The following is a 13750-nucleotide window of genomic DNA, read 5'->3' on the forward strand; positions in this document are numbered from 1 at the left end:
CACCGCCCCGTGCCGGCTGAGGGGCGGCCGCATACCGGGGTCCCGGGAGATAGGGACCACCGCCCCCAAAGCGGCTGCAGCGCGAGGAACTCCCCTGGGTGACCCCGCGGAGACGGCGGGTGGGGGGGGGGGGGGGGGGGAGGGAGAAAGGGACCACCTTAAACTGGGGCGGTGCCACCCGGGTGAGGGCGGAGGCTGTGGGGTTTAAAGCTGCGGCGGGTGGTGTCGGTGTGCAGTGAGAGTGGGTATGGAGCTGGGTGTGGGGTCGGCGATGGGGCTGGAGAGTGTGTCCCAGAACCATCTGGAGGGCTGGGTGGCTGCCCACCTGCAGCCCAGCACGGACTTCAGCGCGGCAGTGAAGCAGACAGTGGGGTACATCTGCGAGTTCCTCAAGGAGCGCTGCTTCGAGGGCATCAGCGTCCTCAAGACCGTCAAGGTGCCCTCAGCCCCCACCCGCCCTATGCTTTGGGGTGGGGGCCGGGGGCTGAGCGGGTGCTGTGTCCTTGCAGGGCGGCTCGGCAGGGAAGGGGACGGCACTGCGCAACAACTCGGATGCCGACGTGGTGCTCTTCGTCAACTGCTTCTCCAGCTACCAGGAGCAGGAGGAGCAGCGGAGCAAAGTCCTCACCATCATTGAGAGGCGGCTCTTCGAGTACCACCCGACTTCATCCTTCACAGTCAACATCAGCAGCCCACGCTACAAGGACAGCCGGGACAGACCGCGCTCCCTCAGCCTCACCCTCTCCAACACCTCTGGCGAGTCCATCGATGTCGACATCCTGCCCGCCTATGATGCGCTGGGTAGGACCGGGCACAGGGCGGGATGGGGCTCAGGGCAGGGGGCGGTGGAGTGGGCTTACAGGGTGTAGGATGGGGCTTGAGGTGCCTCTCGCCCTACAGGGCAGGTGAGGCAGGATGCCCGCCCGGACCCTGAGGTCTACATGAAGCTGTTGGCCACAAACTGCGGCCCCGGCGATTTCTCCCCCAGCTTCACAGAACTGCAGAAGAACTTTGTGAAGTGCCGCCCTGCCAAGCTGAAGGACCTGCTGCGCCTGGTTAAGCACTGGTACAAGCAGGTGAGCAGGGTTACTTGGCTGCACCGTGCCCCCATCAGCACCCCAGGGAACCCCGCCCCACCAGCTGCCCACCCGTGTGCCCCCAGGTGCTGAAGCTGCAGTGCCCTGATGCTGCACTGCCCCCCAAGTATGCGCTGGAGCTGCTGACCATCTACGCCTGGGAGCAGGGATCAGGCAAGGAGGACTTCAGCATGGCTGAGGGCTTCTGCACTGTGCTGGAGCTGCTCAGCCGGCACCAGGACATCTGCATCTACTGGGAGAGGTACTATTCCCTGCAGGACAAGCAGGTTGGTGACTACCTGAAGCAGCAGCTGCGCCGGCCACGGTGAGAAGCGTGTCCCCACCCCAGTGCTCTGCTCCTGGGGCTGTGTGCTGACTGCCCCCTCTGTGCCTGCAGCCCCATCATCCTGGATCCTGCTGACCCCACTGGCATCTTAGGCCAAGGCAAGAGCTGGGACTTGGTCGCCAAGGAGGCTGTCCGGAGCCGCTGGGCACTGCCCTGCGTCCGTGCTGTGTGCCCCTGGGATGTGCAGGTAGGGCTGCCCACACAGCAGCACCACGATCCCATCCCCCGTGGCCATCACCCACCTGCTGTGTGTCCCCACAGCCCGCCCAGCCTGTGACAGTGGAGGTGAAGCAGCTGCAGGGCATCAGCCTGCGCAAGACGCTCAGCCCCAGAACCACGGTCTGGGAGCTGAAGGGGGAGATAGAGAAAGAGTGGGGCATCCCCCGCTACCAGCAGCGCCTAGCTCTGCAGCAGCCCCCCAGCAGCCTCCCAGGAGTCCTGCAGGACAGGGACAGCCTGGCCACCCACGGCATCTTCTATGACACTGTGCTGCTGCTGCTGCACATCGAGCCCCAGGAGATGGAGGTCCTGGTGAAGGACAGCAACAACAGGACCACCGTCTACAGTGTGCAGCCCGCCTGCACCGTGCGGCAGCTGAAGCAGCACATCTACGACCGCCAGCGCCTGCCCGTGGAGCAGCAGCGCCTGACGTACGAAACAAGGGAGCTGGAGGACCACCGCACGCTGGAGCACTACGGCGTGCAGCCCCGCAGCACCATCTACCTGCTACTGCGGCTGCGGGGTGGTGCGGACCCCCTGCCCCAAAGCTTCGTGCTCTCCTGAGCCCCCCACCCACCCCAAAAACCCCAGCTGCACCCCCTTCCCATCCCGCTGCGAATAAAAGCCGTGGAACAGCCTCGTGCTTCTGGGGCTGCGGGGCACAGCGTGTGCCCACCGCTCTGGGACGGTGCTGCCTGGGGGAAAAACGGTTCCTACGGGATGCCCCCTGGGGCTCAGACTGGGTTCCAGTCCAGAGAGAGCGGTGGCAGCAATGGGATAGACGGCGGCAGCCGGTCCTCGGGCCAGCTGGGCACGGGGCTGGTGGGGCCACTGCGGGGGAAGTCGGAGCCGTGCCCGCAGCACCAGGACCCGGCCCCGGGCTGAAAGCGGGCCTGGGCTGGCGTCACCAGCTCCGGCACGGAGCTGAGCCGGGGAAGTGCTGAGCTCGGGTTTCCGTTTTGCAGGAACCGAAAGCGCAGCCGAGGCGATGCGACGGGGGAGGGGGAGGGGGGGGGGGGGAAGGCGGGGAGAAGCGCCCGGCGTCCTACAGTACGGAGGGGGGAGGGGGGCGAGGGAATCTCTCGTGGGCGAGCACACACCGCCGGTCCGGGCCCCGTGCTGCCTCCTCTGCTTTATTGAGCTCCATGAGTACAGCCCCGGGGGGACGGTCCCCACTGGCAGTGCGGGGACCCACCCGAGCCCCGGGACCCCCTCGCCGTGCGGGGCCGCCCCCCACCCCTTCCCAGCCGTCAATAAATACGCCTCCCGCCCCCTCTTCTCCAGCCGGGCCAGGGTCCGCTCCCGGCCCGCTCCGCGCAGCTCCGGGGGGTGCCGTCACCAGACGGAGGCGCTGCGGGGGCCGCGCTCGGCTCTCGGCCCGCCCCGGGTACGGCGGCGTCGGGCGGCCCGAGGCTCCGCACCGCCCTCCGATTCCGTGCCGCCCCGCCGCCGCGCGGGGAGCCCGACCGGGGCGGGAGGGGGGGGCCGCAGCCGCCCGCAGGCCACCTCGGGCCGCTCGAGCAGCTGCAGGAAGTCCCGGTACCAGGGAGCGCGGCCCCCGGGGGCGGCAGCGCCGAGGACGCCCAGCGCCAGGCGCAGCACGGGCTGCGTGAAGCCCTGCTCGGTGGCCCGGCACACGTAGAGCCCGGCGTCGTGCCGCTGCACACTGCGCAGGAGCAGCCCCCGCTCCGTGCGCACCACCCGCTCGTCCGGCTGCACCTGCGGCCCGGGCAGCGGTTAGGGCACGGGGCTGCGGGCACCCCCCCGCCCTATGCGCGGCCCCTACCTCGCGCTGGGGAGCGTCGGGACCGCGCTGGTACGTCCACGCGACGCGGGCGCGCAACGAGCGGGGCACGCACTCCAGGAAAGCGCTGCTGCCCTCCACCCCGTACAGCTGCCGCTGGGGCACGCGGCCCTGCGGGGGATCTGCGGGACGAGACCCCGCGTCCGTGGTCTCCTCCCCCCTCTGCGGGCGCAGCTCCGCAACCCCACGCACCTTCGGAGCACAGCAGGTTGGGGTCCCCGTTGCGGACGTCCTGCCGGCGAGAGCGCCTGCGGAGAGGCGTGGGCTGCACGGCGCGCTCCTGTCCCCAGACACGGGGTCCCAGCACGACATACCTCTTGGTGCTGGGCACGAAGCGGGTGCAAGCCGTGCCATCCCAGGCGCAGTACGGGTCCCGTGCCAGACAGCACTCGGCGCACGCCTTGCCATAGGCACCACAGCGGTGCAGGGGCAGCTGGGCCACGGCATTGGCTGAGCCGGCGTAGAGTTGTTGCTGCAGGGAGAGGGGGCTCAGCATCCCTGCAGTGGGGCCCGTGGGTCTGGCAGGGCTCAGCCCCCTCTCTCTTACCCGCTTGGAGGACAGCTGTAGACTGATGATGGGGGACGCATCCTGCAGAAGAGTAGCAGTTATAGACAAGGGACAGGGGGTGTGCAACCCCCACAGCCCCCAGCGTGGGGACCCACCTGGAAAACCTGCAGGTCCTCCAGCAGCAGTGGCTCCATGCCGTGCCAGCTCTGCTGCGGCGCCGAGACCACCTTCAGCAAAGTGCCCACATCTGCAGGGAGGGTGGTGAGAGGGAGCTTGGGGGCAGCCCCAGCCCTCAGCCCCTGAGCGGGGGTGCCACATGCCTGTGCCAATGAAGAGGACATCGTAGTGGCCATCAGCGGCGGCCACGCGGTCAACGGCGATGCGGGTGAAGGTGTGGGGCACGCCAACTTGCAGGAAGAGGGGTCGCTGGCCATGGGGCAGCACCGGGTTGTACATCAGCGGGTGGTGCCGAGCAAACTGGATCACCTCATCTGGGAAGTCCTTGGTGGAGCTGAAGGTGCCGAAGGTTCTGCTGGGGCACTGCAGGAGGGAGAGCTGGGTCGTCAGGGTTTCCACATCCCCCAGCACCCTGAGCCCATGCCACATACCATGCCCGGGCGGGGGTACGGCACACGCGCCTGGTATGGCACCCACTGGTAGTTGGGGCCCTCCTTGTGTGCAAAGGGACCCAGGAATGCCCGGCGGATGTCGGCCATGGTATAGACACAGACAGCTGAGCCCTGAAAGATGGAGCTGGGGAGGGAAATGGGGCGTGAGGATCAGCACATGGCACGTGCAGAGCGTAGGACGGGCACTACCTGGAGGTGGAGAAGGTGGCATAGACCAAGGGGTTGCGCTTGTCCCTTGTCTGCAGCAGGAAGACGTCACCTGCGGGCAGGGGAAGCATCAGTACAGCCCCTCCAGGCACCACCCGGCCACCCCAGCGGGCACTCACGGAGCTCATCAAAGTGTGTGTCAGCACCGTCGGTGCCCGGCACGGCGCACACCAGCCGCGCCTTGAGGAACGTTGTCCACTTGTTCACCAGGCTGCGCTGCCCACCCACGTCGTTCTGTGGGGCGAGGGGCGGCCGCTGAGGGGTGGCCCCACGGCCCCACGGCCCCGCTGCGGCTGCCCGCACCCACCCTGCAGATCTGGCCGATGCGGCTGACGCCGGCCTTGCCCAGCCCCTGCTGCCGCTCCACCGCCATCTCACGGAAGAAGAAGTAGATTTTATCGTCGTCGGGGTTCTCGCTCTCCGGTACCCAAAAAACATCCACGAACTTGGGCTCTGGGAGTGCATGGGTGGCACATCCAAAGCCTGTGGGCACCTGCAGGGACCTGCCGGGCACAGGGAGCAGGGACCCCCCCGGCACTGACCGTTGAGCCAGCGGGAGTCGTGCTGCTCCGTGCGGACGGACGGGCGTGGGCCCATGCTGCGGAAGATGGTGAAGTCACGCCCCATCAGATCGGTGGCCACCCCCGAGTAGAGCTCCTCACCTGGCGGGCCCCAAGGGGAGGGAAATCAGGAGCCGCTCTGCCAGCCCCTGCTGGAGCCCCGGGAGTGCACTTGCTGCCCTCCTACCCACGAGAACGGAGGCGGCTGTGTGCCAGGGGTCGTAGGGGCTCTTCCCCTTGCCATCCTCAGCGCGTCGCACATCCAACTTGAAGATGTGGTCCTAGGGGAGCGGGGTCAGCATCGGCAGTCAGGGCCGTGCTGCCCCACGCCACAGCACAGCACACCATATCTCACCTCGGTGTGCTGGCCCACCTCCACGAAAGCACAGGTGGGGTGGAAGGCGCCGGTGCCGCAGGCGTACAGGTGTGTTCGGTTGTAGGTGTGTAGGATCTTCACAAAGTTCATGCACTCGGCCTGGGGGAGCAGGGTGGTACTGAGCCCTTGCCACAACCCCTGCCCGCCCGCCCACCCCATCCCGTACGCACCGTGATGTCCTTGCCTGCCCAGTTGCACTCCTCCCTCCACTCCACAGGAGCCGGCCAGTAGATCTGTGGGTGGGAAGGAAGGGTGGCAGCCCCCCACACCACAGGTGCGTGCACCAAGCCCAAACATCACACCACGGCATGCCACCCCCACCTCCACCGCCCACGTTACCTTCCTGTCCCGCTGGCTGATGTTGTCCAGGCTCAGTGACAGAAGATGGTTCTTGGCACCCACGAAGAGGCGGCCGCGCTCCTCGTCCAGCAGCAGGGCCTCGTAGCAGCACGAGCGCTCCAGCTGGAAGAGTCGCAGCCCGTGGCGGGCCCGCAGCTCTGCAGGGCCGGGCCACCCTGCTCAGCCCTGCCCAATATGGACCCACCACAGACGGATCCCCAGAGTGCGTGCCCACCCGGATCTCGTGACCCCATTCTTGGGTGCCACAACCCTATTGCTGTGTACAACGAGGTCTGAGAGCCGAACTCCTGCTCCGTGCATGACTGTCCCCGAGGGACCGCAGCCCCCCACCGCCCCAATCCCCTCCCCCAGACCCGTCCCACCGGCTCTCCCGGCCCGGCTGCCCCCGCAGCGGCCCACCATCCCACCATCCATCTCTTTCAGTGGGCGGCCGGGGCGGGGGGGGGAGAAAGGGCCTTTTCTCTGCCCTGCCGAGCTAATCCCTCGCGGTGGGAACAAACGGCTCTTTGTGGCGGCTGCGGGCCGGGACCCCGTACCCACGACCGAGGGCAGCGGGAGGGCGCCCCGCTCGGTGCCCGGCACCGGGAGCTGCAGGGGTGCACCTGCAGCGCGCAGCTCGTTTCCCCGGCCCGCTCCGCCGCACACTCACCCGGGAAGGACAGCCGGAGGCGCGGGGTGGTGGCAGGTGGGGGGCAGCGGGCGGCGGGCAGCAGCAGCAGCAGCAGGAACAGCAGCGGCGGCGGGCGGCTCATGGCCGGGGCTGGCTCGCGGCCCCCGGGCTGCGGGCAGAGCACAGGGGGACGTCGGCTCCGGTTACGGCCCCCCGCCCACGACCCCGCTTCGGGCTGGCGGCGGTGCCCCCGCAACGGAGGGGACGACCGTGTGGCTCCGGCCGAGAGGAGGGCGCGTCGGGTGCCATCGGGGCGCGCGGGTGCAACCCGCCTCGCTCCCCGTCGATAAGCTTCCCTTCATTCCGACTGCGACGCCCCGCACGCAGCCCTCCGCCCCGCGCTGGGTGAGTGCGGTGAGCTCGCCGACAGCGGGAAGGGCGATCCCCGACCCCGCCGCGCTCGGTGCCCGCGGTCGACCCCTCCGTCCCGCGGAGCCTCACGCTGCCGCCCCGCGTCCCCCCGCCCGGTCCCGCGGCACCCACCTGGGCTCGGCGCGGCTCGGCCCGGTCCCGCACGGCCCAGCCCCGCCCCGCGGCAGCGCGGGAGGGCGGCGGGGCGGCCCCGGCGGGGCGGGGCGGGGCTGAGCGGTGGGGGGCGGCCCGGGGTGGGCGGGGGGGGCACGCACGTGCAGACGCGTGCAAACACGCGCAGGCACGCGGCCACCTGCGAGCACCTGCGGACACAGCTGCGGGCGCACGCCCCTATGTGCAGGTGTGCAAATGCAGGCGCGCAAACGCACACGCACATCTGGAAGTGAACAAGCGCAAACGAACGCGCACAGCTGCACGCGTACAAATGCACACCCTCCGCACCTCCCCTGGCACACGCGCGCCTTGCACCAGCGCGCACAGAGCACAGGCTCCGTCCTCGCTGCTCACCAGCACGCAGTGCCCACGCACCCGCTGCCTGTGTGCCACCGTGCACGCGCGCTTTGCCCCCACGGCCATCCGGCACACGCGCAGCTGCCGTGCCTGCCACCGCCCGCTGCGTGCCACCGCTCCCAGTGCCACCGCCCCGAGTGCCCGCGGTGCCACAGCTGTGCCACCCCGGTGCCACCCGCCGGGCACGCCCGGGGGCGGCTGCGGGCGCAAGAGCCGGGGCGGGGGGGGGGGGAGTGCCGCGCTCAGCTGCAGCCCAGATGTCTGGCGCGGGCCCAGGCTGCAGCAAACAAAATTCCTGCGCTGCCTCCCATTTTCCAGCCGCCGCTGCCAAGAATAGCAAGTGCCGAGAGGTGCCGGCAGCGGCTGTGCCGGGGGGGCCTTGGAGGGACACCGTCAGGGCCACCCCGCTCTCGTCCCGGCGGCAGCGGGTGGGTGCTGGCTGCGCTCCACGGGGACGAGGGCGCTGCGTCACGGGTTGCTGCGCTGCAAGACTTTGCCCGAGGTGCTGCGGGACGAGAGGTCGGGCCCGGCTGCGCTCTCAGCACGGCGTCCCCATCATAGGCTGCGGCGCTGGCGACGCATCCATCCCCTGGGCATCCCCGCGCCAGCCCCAGGCCGGGGGACGTCCCCTGCCTCCAGCAGCGGGGACGTGGCGCGGTGGCAGCCCCGCAGCCGGTGCCAGCAGTTCGGCAGGCCCCGCCAGCAGCGGCCCCACCTGCAGAAGCCATCAAGCGTCACAGGGCCGCGTCCCGGAAAAACAGCACCAGATCTGCCAGGGCTGGGCAGGCCCAGAGGGTGGGGGTGCCACGTTGCTACTGCCCCCACCCCCCACCCCCCCCGCACCGGTTCCCACGTGACAGGGACGGGTGGGCCGGTGATGGGGTCGTGGGATGGGACGGTGTGTCCCTGGAACTCTCCTCCCGTCCCCAGGAATGCAGGAATGCATCGATTTTCCGCCCCGCTGCTCCTCAGCCCGGTTTTGTCTCTGGTCCCCGGGCAGACCCCAGCGATGCGCTTTGTCTGTGCAGCGTGAGGGGGCCTCCCAGGGGCAGCCACCATTGCTCGGCCCCACCGGCAGCCTGGGGACCACCAAGCGGCAGCCCCCACCCAGCGGGGGCACACGGGGCCTGGAGTGGGGGCCTGTGCAGCCTGAAGCTGTGGGTCCTCAGCCGTGGGGATAGGGAGAAGCCCTGGCACGCGCTGGGATGCGAGCCGTGCCCTTGGAAAGCAGCTAGGACAGGGTCACCCCTGCCCCAGAGCCATCTCTCCCTGAGCTGGGCTGGCTCCTTCAGCACCAGAACAGGGGTGCAGCACACGGGGACCCTGCTGGACTCAGCACAGCCCCCGCTCAGTCCTTCACCCCGCAGCTGATGGAGCCAGCACAGCCCCAGCTCGGGGACCCTCTCCCTGCACGGCCCCCACACATTCCTGCCAGGATTAGGCCCGCTATGGCCATGCCAGATAATCCCGTGTCACTGTCCCTGCTGTACAGGGGTCTTCCCCCACCGCCCCACCCTGTGCAGGCCAGCTCATCCCATCAGGACCACCCATCGCAGCGGACATCATGGGCCCAGACACTGCAAAACGTGGCCACGGAAGCACAGCGGGGTCTCGTAGCGCAGTTCCCCAGTGTCTCTCAGCTCAGCCCGGTGCCTCTGTCCCCAGGGCAGCACCCAGCTCCGTGTGGGAACCCCCCAGAGCCACCGCCCGCAGCCTCACCTCCGCCTCCTGTCCCCGCTGCTGCCTTGGGACGGGGCCGCGGCTGCCGCCCTCCCTTTATCCCAATCTGCCGCCGGGTGCCAGGCCGGGGCGGGGGCGGAGGGAGGGTCCCCGTCCCCAACAAAGGGCGCAGTGTGCTGCGTGCCCCCCACGGGACGGGGCACGGCGCTGACGGCCGCGCTGGCCCCGCTCCCTGGCCGCGGCGCCTGGGAAATGTCGCCGCAGCCCCGCGGCCCTGCCCCGTGCCCCCGTGTCCTGCCGTGGGTGTGGGACCGCTCCGGCTCTGTGGGGTGACAGTGCTCGAGGAGCGGGCGCCGTGCCCCAGCTGTTATCTGTCGCTGGGCGGGGGCGCGCCCTCGGATGGGGAATTTAGGGAGCTGGAGCGGAGGGTGCACGCAGAGGGATGCCCCTGGGTGGGAACCCCGCGTCGGCAGCCCCCGCGGCTCCGCAACGCACCGCAACGCACCGCACGTCCCGCCGCCGCCGCGCGGGGGCAGCCGGGTCCCGTCCGCGGCGCCGCGCTCAGCCCTCGGGGCGGCCCCGGGGGGAGCGGCGGGGGGCGGGCGGGGGCTGGACGGGGCCGTCCGCTGTTTGTTCGGTCGTGGGGACGGCCCTGGGGACGCGGGGACGGCCTCGGGGACGGGTCAAGGCCGTGGGTGCAGCCAACGGGAAGGAGGGGAGGGGAGGAAGCGGGTAGGGATGAAGGGGGAAAAGAGAGGAGGGGGAAGGGAAGAGGAAGGGGTTGAGGAAGATGGGGATAACGGGGAGAAGGGGAGGAGGAAGAACGGAGGAAAGGGAAAGGGAAAAGGATGAGGGAGAGGGGAGGAAAGGGAAGTGAGGAAGAGGAGGAAAGGAGGGAGAAGGAGAAAGGGGGAGAAGGATAAGGGGAAGAAGGGGCTGGAGAAGAAGGGGGGAGGAGGAAAGGAGGAAGGTGGGAAAAAGGAGGGGTTGGGAAAGGGGGAGAAGGAGGAGGAAAGAAAGGGATTGGGAGGAGGAGGAGGAGAGGATGAAGCGGGGAAAGGGGAGGAGGAGAAGATGGAATTGAAGAAGGGGAAAAGTGGAGGGAAGGAGGGGGATGAAGAGGAAGGGATGGGTAACGTGGGGTGAGGATGGTGGGGACACTGCTGTCGTGCATGGGCAAGGGGCTCCCCCTTGGCAGCACCCAGGAAAGACAGTGCTGGTGCCCACCCCGCTGGGACCCCCCCCGTGCCCCACTACTTCCCTCTCCCCAGCTCCCTGTCCATCTGTAGCTCTTTGCTGCCAGTGCTGCCCCCTGGGGCAGCCCAGCTCCGTGCTGCTCCACACGGCTGCATGCTGGGGAGCGTGCTGGGGGGCCAGGGCTGCGTGTGCCCCACAGCTACCCCACACTTCTCTCCCGCCCCATGCAGGGCCCCCTCCTTCCCCGCTAAACATTAACCCCGTGCCCAACAGGGCTTGGCTGGGAGTTGGCGTCCCCAAGGCCTTGTCCCATGCCTGGCCCAGGCACGTTTAGGGACATGTGCAGGGCGGCAGCAACACCTGCGGCCTCTCCTCCTGCTTGAGGGAAAGGCAGCAGTGGCAGGACACTGGGCTATGGGGACAGGAAGGACAGTGGGGCCTGGAAACCAGGGACACTGGTGGGACTGGGAGCAGCAGGGCAGCATGCAGTCTGGGAACATCACTAGGTTGTTGTTCAGCAGTGATGTTGAGCACCTGTGAAGGGCAAACCTGGCAGGGAGCTCAGGAACAGGGGTCTGGACGTGGGGCCAGGGCACAGGGACAAGAGGATGCCCGGCCCCATGAAGCTGCAGGGCAGCACTGACATCACTGCCCAGACAGGGGAGAGAGCTGAGTGGCAGTGAGTGCTGGGTGCAGGAGGGATGCTGCCAAGCTGGGCATTGCTCATCCTCTTGGTGGGACATGGGGCATCTGAGCAGAGCTGGCACACAACGGCCAGGACCGGGCTGTGCCCTGTCCCCCATCCACACATCCCTCATCACCAATGCTACAGGACGTGCTGGGGAGGCTGTGATTGAGTGCGGCGATAAATCCACCCCGCCAGGTCTGTGGAGCTGTGTTTTGCTCCTGGCTTCTGTAAAGTTAATTGGGTTAGAGTTTCCAGGAAGAAATGAAGGAGAAAAACACTCTCCTGGTGTGTGAGGCCATTGAATGCTCTCTGGTGAGTTATAATTGCAAATCATGTTCTGAAATCGCATTAACCAATTATTCCTTGTTGTTGTTGTGCCCGGCTGCAGGACAGCGTGTGCACGGTGGTGGTGAGGAGAACCATGCCAGTCCCACCAGTGAGGCAGGTGGCAATGCCTGGCACTGGGACTGGAGGCACCCACTTCCTTGCCCCCAGCAAACAGAGGTGCCAGAGGCTTCTTGCTTGACAGGAGCCACGGGGCTGCACGTGAAGCAGCTGCGTGCTCCCACCACTACCATCTTGGCTGCAGAAAGGTTGGATGCCAGGAAGCAGAGCATGACCCCATCTGGCCCCCGGCGCCTGGTGCCCGTCCTTCATGGCTGAGGATGCTCGGAGCTGCCTCGTCCCCCGTCCTGGCCGCCCTCATCCAGTGCTGGGCAGGGCTGGCTCTCAGGGCCACTGATCCTGAGCATGGTACGCTGACACAGAGCACAAGGCTGAGGCTGCCCGGGAGCTGGGCACAGGGCAGTACTGGTGGGGGCAGTTAAAAGGGGCAGAGTGCAGGTAATGGGGTGGCTCTGTGCTTCTGAGTCTGTTCTGTGATTCTCTGCTCGGCCCCGGGAAGGCTCTGCAGAGACCTTACAGGAGCCCTAAAGGGGTTACAGGAAGGCCCTTGTTCTGTACGGAAAGGGGATTTTTACAAGGGCATAGCTGGATAGGACAAGGCTTTGTGGTAAAGGGGGAGATCTAAGTGAGATGTAAGGGGTAAATTCTTCACTCAGAGGGTGGTGAGGCTCCGGCAGTGCTGCCCAGAGCTGTGGTTGCCCATCCCTGGAGGTGGTTCCCTGGAGGGGCCCTGTGCAGGTTAAGCTGGGGGGCAGCCAGCCCACGGCAGAAGTGGGGCTGGGGGGGCTGGGAGGGCTGGGAGGTCCTTTCCAACCCAACCGTGCTGTGGTTCTGCAATTCCACGATTATGGTTCTGTGTGCTCCCATCCCAGGACTCGGCAACAGTGCTCCGATTTCCCACAGAGCCCCACTGAGCACAGCTCACGTTCACCTGGAAGGAGAGGAGCAGAAGCACAGTGTGACACGACACAAGGGAGGGGATAACACCACGGGGCTTTGGGGTTGAAGACCACCAGCCATATTTCCAAGTCGCGGGGGCCCGAGCCTTGTCTCCATCCCATCCCATCCCATCCCATCCGTGCCAGGCTCATCCCGTGGCTGTGTTTGCGCTCGGGGCGGCAGCTCCAGCCGCGTTTACAGCCCGACGAGGCACGGTGCCACGTGGCCGCCGGGTGCCCGCCCTCGCTGGGGCGGGGAGGGTTAAGCGGATGGAGTGCGGCAGCTCTGGTTGTCCTGACCCCCCCGCGCCGAACCTGACCGCCTCGCCCCAGCACGCCAGCCAGCGCTGGTTCAGCACTTACGCATGATGCTGTTATTAGAAATTAGTTAATGGATGTCTCCGACCGAACGGGAGCGGTGGCAACAGGCGCTTTGAGGGCAGGAGTGCTCGCGTGATGTGTAACGCCCACCCCAGTGCCGCCCTCGCTGCTCTGGGGACCGGGACATGTGAGAGTACGATGCTCGCTGGGTCCACTGATCTGCTTCATAGGAGAGATGTATGGGGCGCAAATGTGGCAGGGCTTGGGGGCGGCGAGGTGCCTCACTGGTGGTGCTGCACCTTAAGGGGTGTGTAAGGAAGAATCTCCCAAAGCAGGAATCCTGCTGGGTGTGATGGCACTGACTGTTTGGCAAGGAGACAGCCACTCATGGAGCCCCAACACCTCAGTGAAGATTTCCCCCTAAGCAAAACCCCACGGCCACCAGCGGGGTACAGTACCAGCAAGCAGGGCTTCGAGCCCCGGGCAGTGTCCTGGGACCCACACTAAGGGTAACAGCAGCCCCAGGCTCCTCGGGATGCCCTCCGAGCAGAAATGTCCGCTTTGGGGCTCTTTTAGGGGGACAAACCCCAGTATTTCATCGCTAAAAGGCACTCTCAGCATAATCAGGGAAGCCTGGAGGGAATGCGGGGGGGGGGGGGGGGGGAAGGGGGACGCACCGCAACGTCCCTCTGCTCTTTTCCTCCCACTCTGGAGACACACACGTTTATGCCCCCCCCGCCCCACGCCGGTGCCCGCCCGCTCCGGCCCTCGCGGTGGGGTGGCCGCGCTGGCCGTGCCCGGTGGCAGCGAGGCCGTGTGCTGCGTGCACCTCCCCCTCGCCACCGGCCTCCCCGTAGGTCCGCGTAGACGCTGCGCGGAGATTG

The 13750-nt window shown here is 67.6% G+C and overlaps 2 protein-coding genes across 2 annotated transcripts; one reads left to right on the forward strand and one right to left on the reverse strand.

The window, feature by feature from the left end:
* Window positions 1-154: 154 nt before the first annotated feature.
* On the forward strand, window positions 155-2207 carry LOC136056949 (2'-5'-oligoadenylate synthase 1-like). The gene is made up of 6 exons (XM_065749362.1): window positions 155-436; window positions 510-801; window positions 901-1076; window positions 1163-1401; window positions 1474-1609; window positions 1684-2207. Exons 1-6 carry the CDS (start codon window positions 248-250, stop codon window positions 2203-2205), a joined length of 1554 nt encoding a protein of 517 aa, XP_065605434.1. The 5' UTR covers window positions 155-247; the 3' UTR covers window positions 2206-2207.
* Window positions 2208-2706: 499 nt separating this feature from the next.
* Window positions 2707-7703, reverse strand: SEMA3B (semaphorin 3B). Its single transcript, XM_065749694.1, is given in 20 exon segments — window positions 2707-3360; window positions 3428-3567; window positions 3638-3693; window positions 3760-3917; window positions 3993-4034; window positions 4109-4200; window positions 4274-4493; window positions 4562-4706; window positions 4772-4841; window positions 4909-5023; window positions 5097-5242; window positions 5332-5451; window positions 5537-5630; window positions 5705-5824; window positions 5896-5958; window positions 6065-6222; window positions 6735-6864; window positions 7239-7364; window positions 7366-7503; window positions 7569-7703. Coding segments are annotated over 20 exon segments (2652 nt in total). The 3' UTR covers window positions 2707-2976.
* Between the last annotated feature and the right edge of the window lie 6047 nt (window positions 7704-13750).

The sequence above is a fragment of the Cyrtonyx montezumae genome, unplaced genomic scaffold (assembly GCF_038088225.1).
Source record: "Cyrtonyx montezumae isolate F1298 unplaced genomic scaffold, pur_monq_1.0 scaffold_6, whole genome shotgun sequence".
Lineage (NCBI taxonomy): Eukaryota > Metazoa > Chordata > Aves > Galliformes > Odontophoridae > Cyrtonyx > Cyrtonyx montezumae.